General features: G+C 44.0%; 1 protein-coding gene across 2 annotated transcripts in view; it reads right to left on the bottom strand.

Moving 5' to 3' along the window:
• SrpRalpha (signal recognition particle receptor alpha) overlaps positions 1-19,506 on the bottom strand; it is an 80,245-nt gene that overhangs the window by 25,931 nt on the left and 34,808 nt on the right. The window contains exons 4-5 of one of the 2 annotated variants that reach the window (XM_068378478.1): positions 12,083-12,121; positions 11,812-11,888 (exon numbers count right to left, since the gene is read on the bottom strand). In XM_068378478.1, the coding sequence (XP_068234579.1) occupies positions 11,812-11,888; positions 12,083-12,121 (116 nt within the window). The remainder of the gene's footprint in view (positions 1-11,811; positions 11,889-12,082; positions 12,122-19,506) is intronic. The other variant, XM_068378479.1, reaches the window with a different exon arrangement.

Raw genomic sequence — 19,506 nt, 5'->3', positions numbered from 1 at the left:
AATAGCCCAGCTAAGGCTAGATGAATTCCTTTTACTTATAACTGAGTTTCCTTCTCTTTTTGTTGTAAGATTCAAATTGATGGCTCATTTTCATGACAATTTGTCTTCAAGTCCAGTCCAAGCTTCAAGTGTCATGTGTAGATTTCCTTCAAGGATAGTCTATGAGTACAGTAGGGTCCCGAATTATGCGTGTTCGAATTACACGATTCCCCTTTTCCGCGATCGCTATTTTTCAAAAATAAATTTTCTGTATCTGCGAGGCTGTTCAAAGTTCGCGAGTCAAGCACTACAAAATGTATCAAATCTATTGTCTTTTTAAGTATATTGGTAGCCCTAAATACGGTGATTTATAATAAATGTTACAAAACAATATTAACATTACATTTCATTAACATAATTTCATAATGAATAGCCTATTTAAGGATAAAATTCCACATCAACAATGAAATCAACTGTTAACTGTGCGAGTCCAGCTGACAAAATGTAAACAAAAATGTGGTTACGTTCTCGGCAATCTTTATCTTTCTCCAACCTTACGATAATTGTAATGGTAGTGTTAACGATGGTATATTAAAGGACTATTTTTGTTTAGTACAGTATATTTAAAAGCCTTATTTTTCCCTCTGGGCGTTCAAGGTTTTCACGAGTAAACTGGGTTTGTTTATCGGCAGTGAATAGCCTAAACTTCGGTAACGAGTCGTCAATATTTTGTGTTTATCGGCAGTGAATAGCCCAAACTTTGGTAACGAGTCGTCAATATTTTGTCATATTTTAAACAGTATACATTTGATTTGCAAACATTGGTTTTGAAGAGTAGACGGTAAAATAAAATCTAGAGAGAGAGAGAGAGAGAGAGAGAGAGAGAGAGAGAGAGAGAGAGAGAGAGAGATTTGATGGCAGAAATCCCCCCTCTCTCTCTCTCTCTCTCTCTCTCTCTCTCTCTCTCTCTCTCTCTCTCTCTCTCTCTCTCCGTAAGAAATAAAACCATAGTTCACATATGGCAACTTGAGTTTAAGAATGAAATTTACGTGAATATTGTTAGTTGTGGCGATCAATTCCTCGCTTCAGGGGGTACACGAAACAAAAACACGGCATTCAGTTACAACAGCTGATTCTCTCTCTCTCTCTCTCTCTCTCTCTCTCTCTCTCTCTCTCTCTCTCTCTCTCTCTCTCTCTCTCTCTCTCTCGTTATACAATACTTACAAATAGATGAAGAAACCAAAATCGGTTTTCTTGAAGTGTCAATTAAAAACAAAACGAAAAAATCATACCGCGTATACATCCATTTCAATCATAGCTTAAAATACGGTAACCGATTTCGTCCGCAAACCACTATTTTTTAGGAAACAGCATTCTATTCCAGAAAATTTTTACTCTTTAAATGTCAATTGCGCTATAATAAAACGTACTTATGTTGTTAAATTTCGGGTGTGTTTTAAAAATCGAGTATTGCTAACTTATTTTTGTTTTACTTTTGGCTGTGATCACATCAGCTGATGTCTAGCTTCCGCGCGAATACAATAACAAAGAATTGTTTACACCATTTCTTAACTTATTCAAACCATCTATACAGTTAATATTACATAAACACCAATGTGTTATAACCTATCATATTTATTGTTTAGTACTTTAAAACCATCTCTCTCTCTCTCTCTCTCTCTCTCTCTCTGTCACATCGAACGTTATAGCGGTAACCTAATTGTTCGATGACTTTAAAAATAGGCCTAGTACTTTCTTCTTTTACCTTTTTTTGCATATGGATCCATAATTGAGGTGGGTACAAGTTGACTTATAACTGAAGTTAGGAAAAGTATTTTGGATATGGAAAGGACAATTATCTTTCGTAACAGTTTAGAATTATCGTAAGTTATCACTCTGTCATTAGCGGCAGTTTACTATTGTGGATTAAACGCATAAGGAAAGAAAAATTTCCAGCTTTGCTACGAATTTAGGAATTTATATGGATACGGTAAGTAAAATATTTGTAATAACATAATGTTTACTAAATGTTTGTAATATCATTAGTTATGACTTAGATCGTGTGTGTTTAATGCATTCGTTTGTTTATTATGATCGAAGATGGAGTGTAAACAAATGGAAGGTTTCCGTTTCAGGCGGCATCATAAAGAAAAACATTACATAAATGACATTCATTTCATTTATTTGAAAGTTCAAATAAAAAAAAAATCAGAACATTGGTAATAACAAATTCAACATATAATCAATACTGATAAGATTGCTGTCGATGCAAAAACTAACAGATGAGTAAGTGCGTCTCTTTCTTCGTTATGATCAGAGATAAACGGAAACAAAACATTGGTTGTTTTTTATTGTGCTTTTTGGCGTGTTTAGGAAACGCATGATATAAAATCGCCTTTATTTTGATAATTCTGGATTTTCAATAATACAACAAAAGCTAGTATATAGAGTAATGGTTTTGCTATTCACCAGTTGTCTTATACAATAGATATGACAAACATTAAAATTTGTCTGTATTTTGGGTCGTGTTATAACGGGAAATATATGGTGTTTACACCTATCCTGGTTGTAATTTTAACCATTTTTCAAGTTATTAGAACTTTAAAGTATATTAAATGTTTGATTTATTTACAAGAACAATTTGATATAATAAAGAAATACAGTATAGTACAAAGAAAGTATTGGAAATGGGTAGTAAACACATTTGAATAAGCAAATTGCTGGTTGCCATGGCCGCAATGGAATTATTTCTGTTAGTTGTGTGTTTCGAAATATGTTATTTTCATTAGTAAAATAAATTTTTGAATATACTTACCCGATGATCATGTAGCTGTCAACTCCGTTGCCCGACAGAAATCTACGGACGGGATACGCCAGCGATCGCTATACAAGAGGGGGGTGTACTCACCAGCGCCATCTGTGGTCAGGTACTCCAGTACTTCTTGTCAACACCACCTCAATTTTTTCCTCGGTCCACTGGTTCTCTATGGGGAGGAAGGGTGGGTCAATTAAATCATGATCATCGGGTAAGTATATTCAAAAATTTATTTTACTAATGAAAATAACATTTTTCAATATTAATCTTACCCGATGATCATGTAGCTGATTCACACCCAGGGAGGTGGGTGAAAACCAGTATACATGTTAATCAAGAAGCTAAGTATCCCGTATTTCATTTTTATCAGTTATTCAAAATAACAAATAAAATTATAAGTACCTGGTAAGGAAGTCGACTTGAACCATTACTCTGCCTTTAATAAGTACGTCTTCCTTACTGAGCGCAGCGGTCCTCTTAGGAGGCTGAACAACTCTTAGGTGCTGAAGTATAAAGGGCTGCAACCCATACTAAAGGACCTCATCACAACCTCTAACCTAGGCGCTTCTCAAGAAAGAATTGACCACCCGCCAAATCAACTAGGATGCGGAAGGCTTCTTAGCCCACCGTACAACCCAAAACAACAATAAAAGCATTCAAGAGAAAGGTTAAAAAAGGTTATGGGATTATGGGAATGTAGTGGCTGAGCCCTCACCTACTACTGCACTCGCTGCTACGAATGGTCCCAGGGTGTAGCAGTTCTCGTAAAGAGACTGGACATCTTTGAGATAGAATGATGCAAACACTGACTTGCTCCTCCAATAGGTTGCATCCATAATACTCTGCAGAGAACGGTTCTGTTTGAAGGCCACTGAAGTAGCCACGCTCTCACTTCATGTGTCCTTACCTTCAGCAAAGCAAGGTCTTCTTCCTTCATATGAGAATGAGCTTCTCTAATCAGAAGCCTTATGTAGTAAGAAACTGCGTTCTTAGACATAGGCAGCGAAGGTTTCTTAATAGCACACCATAAGGCCTCTGATTGTCCTCGCAAGGGTTTTGACCTTTTAAGATAGTACTTAAGAGCTCTGACAGGGCAAAGTACTCTCTCCCGTTCGTTACCCACCATGTTGGAAAGGCTAGGTATCTCGAACGATTTAGGCCAAGGACGTGAAGGAAGCTCGTTTTTAGCCAAAAAACCGAGCTGTAAGGAACATGTAGCCGTTTCAGATGTGAAACCTATGTTCCTGCTGAAGGCGTGAACCTCACTTACTCTTTTGGCTGTTGCAAGGCAGACGAGGAAAAGAGTTTTGAGAGTGAGGTCCTTGAAAGAGGCTGACTGGAGAGGTTCAAATCTAGATGACATAAGGAACCTTAGGACTACGTCTAGATTCCAGCCTGGAGTGGACAACCGACGTTCTTTAGAGGTCTCAAAAGACCTAAGGATGTCCTGCAGATCTTTGTTGGATGAAAGATCCAAGCCTCTGTGGCGGAAAACCGCTGCCAACATACTTCTGTACCCCTTGATCGTAGGAGCTGAAAGAGATCTAACATTCCTAAGATGTAACAGGAAGTCAGCAACTTGGGTTACAGTGGTACTGGTAGAGGAAACTGCATTGGTTCTGCACCAGCTTCGGAAGACTTCCCACTTAGATTGATAGACTCTGCGAGTGGATATCCTCCTTGCTCTGGCAATCGCTCTGGCTGCCTCCTTCGAAAAGCCTCTAGCTCTAGAGAGTCTTTCGATAGTCTGAAGGCAGTCAGACGAAGAGCGTGGAGGCTTGGGTGTACCTTCTTTACGTGAGGTTGACGTAGAAGGTCCACTCTTAGAGGGAGGGTCCTGGGAACGTCGACCAGCCATTGCAGTACCTCTGTGAACCATTCTCTTGCAGGCCAAAGGGGAGCAACCAACGTCAGCCGTGTCCCTTCGTGAGAGACGAACTTCTGAAGAACCCTGGTGATGATCTTGAACGGCGGGAATGCATACAGGTCGAGGTGGGACCAATCCAGCAGAAAAGCATCCACGTGAACTGCTGCTGGGTCTGGAATCGGGGAACAGTACAATGGGAGCCTCTTGGTCATCGAGGTAGCGAACAGATCTATAGTTGGCTGACCCCACAGGGCCCAAAGTCTGTTGCACACGTTCTTGTGAAGGGTCCACTCTGTGGGGATGACTTGACCCTTCCTGCTGAGGCAATCTGCCGAGACATTCATATCGCCCTGAATGAACCTCGTCACCAGCGTGAGCTTTCGACTTTTTGACCAAATGAGGAGGTCCCTTGCGATCTCGAACAGCTTCCTCGAATGAGTCCCTCCCTGCTTGGAGATGTACGCCAAGGCTGTGGTGTTGTCGGAGTTCACCTCCACCACCTTGTTTAGCAGGAGGGACTTGAAGTTCATTAAGGCCAGATGAACTGCCAACAACTCCTTGCAATTGATGTGAAGCGTTTCCTGTTCCTGGTTCCATGTCCCCGAGCATTCCTGTCCGTCCAATGTCGCGCCCCAGCCCGAGTCTGATGCGTCCGAGTAGAGATGAAGGTCGGGGGTCTGAACAGCTAATGAGAGACCCTCCTTGAGAAGAATGCTGTTCTTCCACCACGTTAGAGTAGCCCTCATCTCTTTGGAAACAGGAATAGAGACCGTCTCGAGCGTCATATCCTTGTTCCAGTGAGCTGCCAGATGGTACTGAAGGGGGCGGAGGTGGAGTCTCCCTAACTCGATGAACAGGGCTAGCGATGAAAGAGTCCCTGTTAGACTCATCCACTGCCTCACCGAGCATCGGTTCTTCTTCAGCATGCTCAGGATGCACTCTAGGGCTTGGTTGATTCTTGGGGCCGACGGAAAAGCCCGAAAAGCTCGACTCTGAATCTCCATTCCCAGGTAAACGATGGTTTGGGAAGGAACGAGCTGGGACTTCTCTAAATTGACCAAGAGACCCAGTTCCTTGGTCAAATCCAAAGTCCATCTGAGACTCTCCAGACAGCGACGACTTGTGGGGGCTCTTAAAAGCTAGTCGTCTAAATAAAGGGAGGCTCTGATGTCTGCCAAGTGAAGGAATTTCGCAATATTCCTCATCAGTCGCGTAAACACAAGAGGTGCCGTGCTTAGGCCAAAGCACAGGGCTTGGAACTGGTACACAACCTCTCCAAAGACGAATCTCAGAAAAGGTTGGGAGTCTGGATGGATGGGAACGTGAAAGTAGGCGTCTTTCAGATCCAACGAGACCATCCAGTCCCCCTGCCTGACCGCTGCTAGGACCGACTTCGTCGTCTCCATTGTGAACGTCTGCTTGGTGACATAAGCATTGAGCGCACTGACGTCCAGCACCGGTCTCCAACCTCCTGTCTTCTTGGCCACCAGGAAGAGACGGTTGTAAAAGCCCGGGGATTGATGGTCCCGGACTATCACCACTGCCTCCTTCTGTAACAGGAGCGACACCTCTTGATGTAACGCTAGCCTCTTGTCCTTCTCCTTGTAGTTGGGAGAGAGGTTGATGGGAGATGTGGTCAGAGGGGGATTGCGGCAGAACGGAATTCTGTAACCCTCCCTTAGCCACTTGACAGACTGAGCGTCTGCACCTCTGCTTTCCCAGGCTTGCCAGAAGGTCTTGAGTCTGGCTCCTACAGCTGTCTGGAGAGGAAGGAAGTCAAAGCTTGCTTTTCGTGGACTTGGCACCTTTCTTGGACTTGCCCCGGTGACTGTCTGCACGGGAACTTCCTCTACTGGGGGCTCTGCCACGAAAGGGCGGAATGAATCTGGTAGCAGGTGTATCAGCCACAGGGGTGCGGTAAGATCTCGGCACGGAAGGTACGGTTTTAGCCTTACGTGCTGAAGAGGCCATGAGGTCATGCGTATCTTTCTGGATAAGAGCCGCAGCCATCTCCTTGATTAGCTCCTCCGGAAACAGGAACTTGGAAAGAGGAGCAAACAGCAACTGCGACCTCTGGCAAGGGGTGATACCAGTCGATAAGTAGGAGCATAGGTGTTCCCTTTTCTTGAGGACTCCTGAGACAAAAATAGAAGCAAGTTCGCCAGAACCATCGCGAATTGCTCTGTCCATACAGGACATGATCAGCATGGCCGAGTCTTTATCAGAAGGGGCAGTCTTCCTGCTTAAGGCCCCCAGGCACCAATCGAGGAAATTAAAAATTTCGAAGGCGCGAAAGACTCCCTTCAACAAGTGGTCCAGATCAGAAAAAGTCCAGCAGACCTTCGAGCGTCTCATAGCCGACCTACGGGGAGGGTCAACCAAACTTGAGAAGTCGGCCTGGGCAGAGGCAGGGACCCCCAAGCCAGGTTCCTCTCCTGTGGCATACCAGACGCCCGACTTAGAAGCCAGCTTAGGAGGAGGAAACACAAAAGATGTCCTTCCCAGTTGCTGCCTGGACTGCAACCAATCCCCTAAAACCCTCAAAGCTCTCCTTGATGATCTGGCGAGGACAAGCTTGGTGTAGGCAGACGTAATAGGCTGCATGCCTAGAGAAAACTCGGATGGAGGAGAACGAGGGGTTGCAGAAACGAAGTGTTCAGGGTATAACTCTCTGAACAGAGCCAGGACCTTACGAAACTCTAAGGAAGGCGGCGAAGACTTGTGTTCCTCCACATCAGAAGAAGGATCATCCAGGTGAGCAGCTTCATCCTCAGAAACCTCATCGCCTGAGAGTTGAGTAGCGAGAGGTAACGGTATAGCGGCATGCTGAATGCCTGAATCCTGCAGAACGGGTGCATGCGCACTTGCGGATCCATCATCATGCCTCTGCTGAAGAGGCTGAGGGCTGGCAATGACAAAGTCATGAGGCTGGGGTGAAGGAGGTTCTGCGGTGGTCTGAGGAGCAAGCGTGGTCAGAAGCGATTGCTGTAAGGCATGAGGCTCATGCTGCATGGTATGCGGCTCATGTTGAATGGGAAGAGGCTCATGCTGCGAAGAATGCGGCTGCTGCATGCGTTGAGGAGGCTGCCTCATAGCATGAGGTTCCTGCCTCAAGGGTTGCGCCTGCCTCAAGGGTTGAGGAGGTTGCTGCGCAGAGAGAGGCTCTTGCCTCAAGGGTTGAGGCGGTTGCCACATAGCATGAGGTTGCTGCCTCATGGGTAGAGGAGGTTGCCGCAACGCATGAGGCTCCTGCCTCATGGGTAGAGGAGGTTGCCGCATAGCATGAGGCTCCTGCCTCAAGGGTTGAGGAGGTTGCCGCATAGCAAGAGGCTCCTGCCTCAAGGAAAGAGGAGGTTGCTGCATAGCGTTGGTACCTGGCAACTCCCAATGCGGCAGCTCACGCATGGAAGCAGGAGGAGCCTCAAGATCATACGTCTGGCAGGGAGGACTGCGCAGAGGTGGAGGAGCGCTCGCAGGAGGAGGTGTGCTAACCTTCTCTGCCTGAAACTCCTGCATCAACACCGCAAGCTGAGACTGCATAGTCTGCAGCATAGACCACTTGGGATCAACAGAAGTTGGAGCAGAGGCCTGTTGAGGCACCACTTTACCTCTCTTAGGAGGTGTGCAGTCATCAGATGACTGCGGCGAGTCCGAACTGGCCCAGTGGCTACACCTGGGCCGTTGGACTCGCTCGGACGGGACCTTACGTTTAAGAGGTCGTGAGACCTGGGTCCAGCGTTTCCTCCTGGAAACTTCTTCCGCAGACGAGGAATTTAAGGGCTCAATCGTCTGGGAGTGGAAGTGACGATCTCTATAAGATACGCCCGCAACCACTGAGGATACAACTGTGCGCCGATCAAGGCCTGCCGAACCCTTTTGCCATTCGACGTTGCTTCTCCCCTGGGCTTGGGAGCTTGCAAGAGGTCCCGGACTGGGAGGACGACTGGCACGCACAGAAGTATCCTCATGCGCAACACTGACACTGACACTAGGCACAGCACTGGCACTAACACTTCCCACTGCACTTTTCACTTTAAGTTCCTTGACATCTGCCAAGAGAAGATTGTGGTCACTCACTAAAGACTCCACCTTATCACCAAGAGCCTGAATGGCACGTAACATATCCGACATATCAGGCTGAGCACTGGTAGTAGGTTCGGGGGTCACCACTACAGGGGAAGGAAAAGGTTGAGGATCATGGGGGGAGGAATAAACCAAAGAGCGAGAAGAACTCCTCCTAACTCTCTCCCTCTCTAACCTAGTCGTATACTTGAGGAATTCATTAAAATCGAATTCCGAAAGCCCAGCACATTCCCCACATCGATCTTCCAACTGACAGGATTTTCCCCTACAGTCGGAACAAACGGTGTGAGGATCAACAGAGGCCTTCGGAAGACGCCTATTACAAGTCCTAACACTACATCGCCTAATTTTAGGAGCTTGAGAGTGGTCGGACATCTTGAATTTAGAGAACAGTCAAGGGGGAATTCCAAAGTAAAGCAAAGATCGTTAACCAATAAATCAATTTAATTCCAAAAGCTATCTAAGCTAAGGGAAAAGCTTCCTGTACAGCGAAGGCTAAATTTTAGAGCAAATACTTCACCAAAACCGTGAACAAAGACTCCAAAATCAACAGCGTATCCATGTAGGTCTTGCCGGCGGCACGACAGAGGAAAAATTGAGGTGGTGTTGACAAGAAGTACTGGAGTACCTGACCACAGATGGCGCTGGTGAGTACACCCCCCTCTTGTATAGCGATCGCTGGCGTATCCCGTCCGTAGATTTCTGTCGGGCAACGGAGTTGACAGCTACATGATCATCGGGTAAGATTAATATTGAAAAAAGCGATTTTCCATTTATACGAGGTCATTAATCGACCAAATTCTCGCATAATTCGGGACCCTACTGTATATGACTGATTGCTTGCCTTGAAAGCCAGGTGAAGGCTATAATGCTAGTCTGGCACATTGAGCCAACAACTTGTATCCAACCCTCCGAAGAGGATGTTTCACTAGTTTAGTCTTGTTTAACTAGTGAATTTATTATCCTTTTTTTACTGAAATGTGGCATGATGTTTGCAAGTCTTGAGGAAGCTTAAGTCCTCTGAATCTGAGATGCCAATATTGATTCTTTATGTAAGTCAGTCTAGGCTGTACCCCAATTATGCTCAGTGTCTGTTATAGTCCTACAGTTTTCAGGAGGTAAGCTACGTTATTTCATGGCTTGTTTATGAAGGTGAAAGCATAGCTTATTTAGTTCACACATTACCACAGGAGTTCAAAGTATAGCCAGTAATGTAGAAAAGGCCAAGTTAGGTTCTAGATTTTTTTATTTGAACAGCCTGATATCTTTTTTTTTATTTAACATAAACTGTATTTACTAGTATAAGGAATAGACCTGGTTAACCCATGTCTGTGTCATTTCACATGTTACCTTGCATTATCAAAGAAAACTTCATTAAGGTAAAGAGATACACAACTCACTAACACCTACGAAGAAATTCTTTTAAGGCCCAAGTTCAAATCTATTAGCAGCCTCAACACCTCCTGTCTAACTTGCCAGGAAAATCAGATAACAACTGTATTCCTCATCTTCAGGCCTTAGTGACTAATGTGCCATGAAGGTTACTACCTTTGCACTAGACATAACCGATCCAAAGCGAGCATAATGGCTAAGTAGGTAACTGCACTAGACCACTAGTTGATCCAGGAAGCTAGTCACAGATGAGGTTTCCATGGCAACAGACTAAGGGGTGAATAGACTGTGCCTGTAGTCTTGAGTCTTTCCACAGGCAATCTTGCTGTCAAAGCTAAGAGGAGGAGGCAGGTTCGCACCCTAAGGTATCTAACATCTCCATTGTCGAATGAGTTTGGGAGCCAGGATCTTAATGAAATGGCTAGACTGCAATGAATTACCAGACCTGGGCATCTAAGAAATTATTGAGTCCTAGGCCACGCAAGCAGGTTCCAGCCATGGCAACTCCAGTGAGGTCCTTGATCTCTAAGGGAAACAAAGGTAACCTCTCTTAGTTCATTGTACCCATGAATAAGTGCAAGAACGTTTACCAACAAACACTGTAAATACTTTATTTCTAAAAATCTCACTATTCTGTATATGCATACTGTACGCTAGGGCGTAAAACTTTTGTAATCAAAGTTGCCGAACCTTATGTGAGATACTGGCTCTTGCTCACAGTATCCCGTCATTGTAAAGTTCATAAGGCTAGCCTAGTCTGTTCATTCGAAAATGGAACTGGAACGATACATGAATACTAAACAAAATCATTTATCGAAGATGGAATTCTTGGGGTAGCATGTTAAGTGAGATAGAATGACATGCACTTCTATAGTATACAGTACATCTCTGCAGTTTTCTGACCACAATCCATGTATACCAAGACTATACAGTAATTCCCTTTCTCCAAAAGGAAGAAAGATTACAAATAATTTAATGGTGTAAAAAAATTAGAAAGATTTGCCAGTAACGATTAATCAACAAAACTAATTACATAGTATAAACAGAGAAATTTAGTCGCCGTAGAGATTCTAGGCGAAATAAGGCCACCCCCCCCCAATATGTCATAGCCAATCATGTTGTCTCCTGCATCAACAGCGGTCACATTATATCCCCTTAAAGTGATAAGTGTAGCTTGAAATCTGCAAGACGTGATTGGCTATGACGTCATTGGGGTGGGGGTTATTTGGCTTGGATTTTTTGCAGCAACTAAGGGTTGTGGTGGTCGATGTGGCAACGTCCCTGACTGGTGAACGCCAGACAGGTTCAAGTTCTGCTCAAACTCGTTAGTTTCTTTGGTTACTGCAACCTCACCATCCTTTTGAGCTCAGGATGGGGGGTTTGGGGGAGCCTATAAGTCTATCTGTTCAGTCATCAACAGCCATTGCCTGGCTCTTCTTGGTCCTGGCTTGAGCATTGTTCATTTGTATGTAAATATGGTCAGTCTCTAGGGCATTCTCCTGCTTGCTAGGGCAATGTCACTGTCCCTTGCCTCTGCCATTCATAAGAAGCCTTTAAACTATAGGCAACTATAATAATTAGTGCATTAACATAACCCTGAAAAGATAAAATGGAAGAAATCTAAGGGGTGTTATAAAATTAATTTCAATTAGCAAATAAACCAAATTGAACTTACCGCTTCTTCCACTTCTCCATTAATGTCTTCCTCCTCTTCATCCAAATCCTCAATTTCTTCAACAGCACTTTGTTTACCTGCAGTCACAAATCAAATAGAAAGCTAATTAGTTTGTGTTATAAGCACCAAATGCATTTCAAATATATAATCTATATCTCTTAACAATAAAAATCTTACACCTTCGAAAATTATGCATTATGCTAATGCTATTAAACCAAGTTAACACAGACTTATACAAAAGAAAAAACATTATGATAAAATAAACACTTACTATTATTATTGCATTCACCATTTTTCTTCTTCCCTTTACCTGGAACACAAATTACAGAAACCATCACCAAAGGGGTTAAGTAACACTGTACAAGCAATAGATTAATTAAAAGCAATTATCCCTGTTAGTATTAAGCAATGATTAAAAATATAGCCCCAATAGACAATAAATTAACTAACAAATTGTTATATTAGATTATTAATGATTTCCATAAAAAATAACAACCACAACCATATTGCAGAGTCCAAAATACATATTCAATATTTCACATAAACACCAAAGCAGTGTTACCAAAGCAAAGTTCCCAAAGCCTTTACATTATATAGCCAATCCTAATGTAACGTAATCAATTGCTTGCTTTGTGGATAAACAGCTAATTGAACACTCATAAAGTACAAAACTTAAACGACTCGCTATGATAGGTTTCGGCACAGTTGCTTGCATGGAGGCATATAGCTGCTGAACCTATTTTGATACCGGCTTACTGGCAAAAGATGGTTTGTCGTCGGACAATTTTCTTTCTTTAGCAAATATATTATCTAAATTTTAATCACATCACTGGAAAATACTTGCAGTATCCTGCATTTTCTATGTAATTTTAATAACATGAAATGATATAAATCTGATATGATTTAAGCTATGGAATTGCTACAAATAATTGGAACCAGTAAAATTACCTCTCTAAGATAAGACAAGTTTGAATTTAAGACATTTCTATAAGCAATCGTTAGTTTCTTTATACTGTACAGGTTACCTATGACACCACTGTTTCTGCCAATAGACTTATCAGTTGTGCAGTCTTTTATACAACTGCTTTTCATAGATAAGGTACGATATATTTTACATTGATTTACAAAGTTTACAATTGGTTTACCAATATTTTATGAATTATCAATAATTAATTTGTTGATAAACCACAAAAGTTTTAAATAAGGAGCTACTGTATTGTACAGTATAGCTAAAATTGTAACTCAAAATTTTATCATAGATTTGCATTGAAATGTTTACATATTACTAAGTTTTACTTCTAAATAATATTCTAGCCACTGGATATGAATTTCTAACAAGTTTCTGATTTAACAAACACTCCTATTGAAACGCAAATCTTGTATCAGGTCTAAATTTCTTCTACACAATTCATAATGGTATAATGTATTTACTGACAATTTATTCTTTATTTCCATAAAAACTTAAGATTGAAAAGATAAGGAAAACCTTTTGCCAAATTTTGTTACGAACTGTGTTGCTCATACATTTTAAAAGCGTCCAAATAACCAACACCCAAAGGCATAGCACCAAAATGCCCGCACACAACCGTCCCATTCTATCATACTTTCGTAATTTATCTAAACTGGATTTCTAATATTGCAGCTACTGCTCTATGGACATTGTCTGGTAAACAAATAGAAAAATAAAACAATGATGGTACTGAAATGTGGTCTTGAAAAATATTAACAAAGTCAGCCAACATGGATGATAATTGTACTTCATTTTAGAAAATACTTCTTAAACAAAGAGTGCATTAAAATTGATAGTAACTCACATTACTCAACATTCAAGCAATCCAAGTCCCTTGAGGCGCTATTGTTATACCAGCGTTAAAATACAGTTAATACAGTTTCCATTTCCTTAACATTTATACAAAAACTATGGAGTAAATAACAGTAAACAAATCTGTAGAATCCTTCACATTCACTGTATCCCTCTACATATTTAATGCATGATTAATATTAGATCACTATTTAAAAATACACTAATAGTAAAGTATTTCAAGGAATTCTGTCACTCAAATCAACTTCAGTACTATGTATGAATTTTTCATTTGCAGTACAGTACTCATAATATAAAAATGTAGTAAGAATAACAGACTGATTGCTGTATGTAAAACTGCAAAGAAATGATCATGATCACCGATAACATAAAAAGGTAAAAAAAGGAAGAAATAAGATCTGCGGTAACTGTTAAGAAGGACTTATTAAGATTGCAAATTTATCAAGTACAGTAATATGTTATTTTCATTAGTAAAATAAATTTTTGAATATACTTACCCGATAATCATGTAGCTGTCAACTCTGTTGCCGACAGAAATCTACGGTCGGGATACGCCAGCGATCGCTATACAGGTGGGGGTGAACACTACAGCGCCATCTGTGGTCAGGTACTCTAGTACTTCTTGTCAACACCACCTCAATTTTTTCCTCGGACCACTGGTTCTCTATGGGGAGGAAGGGTGGGTCAATTAAATCATGATTATCGGGTAAGTATATTCAAAAATTTATTTTACTAATGAAAATAACATTTTTCAATATTAATCTTACCCGATAATCATGTAGCTGATTCACACCCAGGGTGGTGAGTGGAGACCAGCATACATGTTAACACAGAAGCTAAGTATCCCGTATTTTATTTTATTAGTTATTCAAAAATAACATAAAATAAATAAGTACCTGGTAAGGAAGACGACTTGAACCATTACTCTGCCTTTATTAAGTACGTCTTTCTTACTGAGCGTAGCGGTCCTCTTAGGATGCTGAACGACTCTTAGGTGCTGAAGTATAAAGGGCTGCAACCCATACTAAAGGACCTCATCACAACCTTTAACCTCGGCGCTTCTCAAGAAAGAATTGACCACCCGCCAAATCAACAAGGATGTGGAAGGCTTCTTAGCCAACCGTACAACCCATAAAAAGTATTCAAGAGAAAGGTTAAAAAGGTTATGGGATTATGGGAATGTAGTGGCTGAGCCCCCGCCTACTACTGCATTCGTTGCTACGAATGGTCCAGGGTGTAGCAGTTCTCGTAAAGAGACTGGACATCTTTGAGATAGAATGATGCGAACACTGACTTGCTTCTCCAATAGGTTGCATCCATAACACTCTGCAGAGAACGGTTTTGTTTGAGGGCCACTGAAGTAGCCACAGCTCTCACTTCATGTGTCCTTACCTTCAGCAAAGCAAGGTCTTCTTCCTTCAGATGAGAATGTGCTTCCCTAATCAGGAGCCTGAATAGGTAAGAAACTGAGTTCTTAGACCTTGGAAGAGAAGGCTTCTTGATAGCCCACCATAAGGCTTCTGATTGTCCTCGTAAAGGTTATGACCTTTTTAGATAGTACCTAAGAGCTCTAACTGGGCAAAGTACTCTCTCCAGTTCGTCCCCCACCAAGTTGGACAGGCTTGGGATCTCGAACGACTTAGGCCAAGGACGTGAAGGAAGCTCGTTTTAGCAAAAAACCGAGCTGCAAGGAACATGTAGCCGTTTCAGATGTGAAAACTATGTTCCTGCTGAAGGCGTGGATCTCACTTACTCTTTTAGCTGTTGTCAAGCACACGAGGAAAAGAGTTTTTAATGTGAGGTCCTTAAAAGAGGCTGATTGGAGAGGTTCAAATCTTGATGACATAAGGAACCTTAGGACCACGTCTAGATTCCAGCCTGGAGTGGACAACCGACGTTCCTTTGAGGTCTTAAAAGACCTAAGGAGGTCCTGTAGATCTTTGTTGGTGGAAAGATCCAAGCCTCTGTGGCGGAAAACCGCTGCCAACATACTTCTGTAACCCTTAATCGTAGGAGCTGAAAGGGATCCTACGTTCCTTAGATGTAACAGGAAGTCAGCAATCTGGGTTACAGTGGTACTGGATGAGGAAACTGCATTGGCCTTGTACCAGCTTCGGAAGACTTCCCCTTTAGACTGATAGACTCTGAGAGTGGATGTCCTCCTTGCTCTGGCAATCGCTCTGGCTGCCTCCTTCGAAAAGCCCCTAGCTCTTGAGAGTCTTTCGAAAGTCTGAAGGCAGTCAGACGAAGAGCGTGGAGGTTTGGATGTACTGTACCTTCTTTACGTGAGGTAGACGTAGAAGGTCCACTCCTAGAGGAAGAGTCCTGGGAATGTCGACCAGCCATTGCAGTACCTCTATGAACCATTCTCTCGCGGGCCAGAGCGGAGCCAACCAACGTCAGCCGTGTCCCTTTGCGAGAGGCGAACTTCTGAAGTACCCTGTTGACAATCTTGAATGGCGGGAATGCATACAGGTCGAGATGGGACCAATCCAGCAGAAAAGCATCCACGTGAACTGCTGCTGGGTCTGGAATCGGAGAACAATACAACGGGAGCCTCTAGGTTATCGAGGTAGCGAACAGATCTATGGTTGGCTGACCCCACAGGGCCCAAAGTCTGCTGCAAACATTCTTGTGAAGGGTCCACTCTGTGGGGATGACCTGACCCTTCCGGCTAAGGCGATCTGCCATGACATTCATATCGCCCTGAATGAACCTCGTTACCAGAGTGAGCTTTCGATCTTTTAACCAGATGAGGAGGTCCCTTGCGATCTAGAACAACTTCCACGAATGAGTCCCTCCCTGCTTGGAGATGTAAGCCAAGGCTGTGGTGTTGTCAGAGTCCACCTCCACCACCTTGTTAAGCTGGAGGGACTTGAAGTTTATCAAGGTCAGACGAACCGCCAACAGCTCCTTGCAATAGATGTGAAGTGTTCTTAGCTCCTGATTCCATGTTCCCGAGCATTCCTGTCCGTCCAAAGTCGCACCCCAGCCCGTGTCTGATGCGTCAGAGAAGAGACGGCGGTCGGGTTTCTGAACAGCCAAAGGTAGACTTCCTTGAGAAGAAAGCTGTTCTTTCACCACGTGAGAGTAGACCTCCTCTCTTCGGAAACAGGAACTGAGATCGTCTCTAGCGTCATGTCCTTTATCCAGTGAGCCGCTAGATGATACTGAAGGAGGGGAGGTGGGGTCTCCCTAACTCGAAGAACAGTGCCAGCGATGAAAGTGTCCCTGTTAGACTCATCCACTACCTGACTGAGCATCGGTTCCTTCTCAGCATGCTCTGGATGCAATCTAGGGCTTAGTATATCTTTGAGGCCGACGGAAAAGCCCGAAAAGCTCGACTCTGAAGATCCATACCCAGGAGACAATGGTCTGGGATGGGACGAGCTGGGACTCCTCTAAATTGACCAGGAGGCCCAGTTCCTTGGTCAGATCCATAGTCCATCTGAGAATCTCCAGACAGCGACGACTTGTGGGAGCTCTTAAAAGCTAGTCGTCTGACGGAGCCGGACACAAGATCATGGTACTGCTGCACAGTCTGTGAACTGTCAACCATGGGGAAGCGAGGAAGTACAGTGACAACCCGAAGCTGTCTAGACTGTCTGGGTCGTACAGACAACTCCTTATCGGGTTGCTGAGGTTGCCGCACTGCGTCACAACAAGACACTTCTGCTGGTTGTTGAACGTCTTCCCAGTGACACACTGACTCCGTAAACAAAAAATCTTCTAACAAGGACTAAGCTTGGACTGCATGTCTTGCAACACAGCTCAAGGTCTATGGGAGCAGGTGTGGTAACAGACGGGGTTAGCGACTGAAGTGGAACCATTACCCTCCCTGGAAGCATGCTATGCTTAAATAAAAGTCCATAGGAGGCTAAGCAGCTAAAGGCTCCTCTCCAAATGACAGAGTCCTCAAGGGAAAATCAGGAGGGAGAATAGCACTTTCTCATCTACAGGAACCATATCCGAGAAAAGCTAAGTTCTCTCAGTGAGGGTTTCACTGGTGCAAAAGCAGCAGACTAGAAGGCAACGTTATGAAACTGCTTGACAGTCTAGTGAGTTGGCAACAACCAAAGATGTGTGACTGAGAAGCATGCGGTAAGGTATGCAGAGCATGCTGTATGTAGAGCATGCTGTAAGGTAAGCAGAGCATGTTGCATGGCGTGCGGCTTATGCTGCATGGAATGAGGCTCATGCTGCATGGGATGAGGCTCATGCTGCATGGTATGAGACTCATGCTGCATGGGATGAGGCTCAAGCTGCAAGGGATGAGGCTTATGCCGCATGCGTTGAGGAGGATGCCGCATAGTATGAGGCTCCTGCCTCATGGGTTGAGGCGGTTGCCGCATAGCATGAGGCTTTTGCCTCATGGTTTGAGGAGGATGCCGCATAGCATGAGGCTCCTCATAAGCATGAGGCTGCCTCATGGGTAGAGGAGGATTTTTTAAAGAAATCTGAACCTGACACTAATCTAGCTGTCCGAGGATTTACCTGGTGAGACATCAGTCTCTTTACCAGCGAGTTTTACCAGATTTCCCCGGGCCACCACGTGACACAATTGGTAGTAATTCATACAAATTACCCCTAATGAGTCAATATGGATAAATATCAACACAACATCGTGTTCAAATAGAAATAAATTTCTACCTCATACTTGGGATCGAACGCTAGCCCCTTCTAATGAAAGGCCAGGTCGAAACCAACCATGCCACGAGAGCCCATTCAAGAGTTGAGGTTCTTGCCTCAAGAGTGGAGGTGGCTGCCGCAAGAGTTGAGGTTGTTGCCTCAAGGATGGTGGAGGTTGCCGCAACGCAAGAGGTTGCTGCATAGCGCTGGTATCTGGCAACTCCCAATGCGGCAGCTCACGCGTGGAGGTAGGTTGAGGAACCTCAACATCATACGTCTGGCAGGGTGGACTGCGCAGAGGTGGAGTTGAGGTTGCTGCCTCGAGGATGGTGGAGGTTGTCGCACCGCAAGAGGTAGCTGCCTCGAGGATGGAGGAGGTAGTCGCAACGCAAGAGGCTCCTACCTCAAGGGTAGAGGAGGTTGCTGCAAAGCATAAGGCTCCTGCCTCAAGTGTTGAGGAGGTTGCCGCGTGGCAAGAGGCTCCTGCCTCAAGGAAAGTGGAGGTTGCTGCACAGAGCTGGTATCTGGCAACTCCCAAAGCGGCAGCTCACGCATGGAGGTAGCTTGAGGAACCTCAACATCATACGTCTGGCAGGCTGGACTGCGTAGAGGTGGAGGAGCGCTCGCAGGAGGAGGTGTGTTAACCTTCTCTGCCTGAAACTCCTGCATCAACACCGCAAGCTGAGACTGCATTGTCAGCAGCATAGACCACTAGAGTTTAAGAAAGACAACAACAAACGGAGCTACTGTCCGTTGAAACTGAGGGTCTAAAACAGCTGGTGCATCAACAGACGGAGTTACTGTCTGTTGCGATACCACCTTGCCTCTCTGGGAGGTGTGCAGTTGTCGTACTGCAGCAAGTCCGAACTGACCCAGTGCTAATGGCACCACCTAGGAGTTGGACTTGCGCGGAAGGGACCGACTTGCACTTAAAAGCTGCAAGATTTGGTCCATGGTTTCTGCGAGAAACCTCTTCCGCAGACGAGGAATAAATGGGCTCTCTCGTCTTTGTGTGGGTGGGGTGATCACGTCGGCTACGTGAGTTGGTTACACCCGAAACCACGGAGGGAAACGTCTGTTCGTCGATCAAGGCCTGCTGAACCCATAAGTCCTTCGACATTACTTCTCCCCTGGGCTTGGGAGCTTGTAAGAGGTCCCAGACTAGGCGAACAACTGGCACAAACAGACGAACCCTCGAACGCAACACTGTAACACTTTGCGCTTATCACTTTCTTTTGATTTTC

Source organism: Palaemon carinicauda, chromosome 8 (genome assembly GCF_036898095.1).
Source record: "Palaemon carinicauda isolate YSFRI2023 chromosome 8, ASM3689809v2, whole genome shotgun sequence".
Classification (NCBI taxonomy): Eukaryota; Metazoa; Arthropoda; class Malacostraca; order Decapoda; family Palaemonidae; genus Palaemon; species Palaemon carinicauda.
The sequence above is the reverse complement of the archived record's forward strand: the minus strand, read 5'-3'. Positions and strand labels throughout refer to the sequence as shown.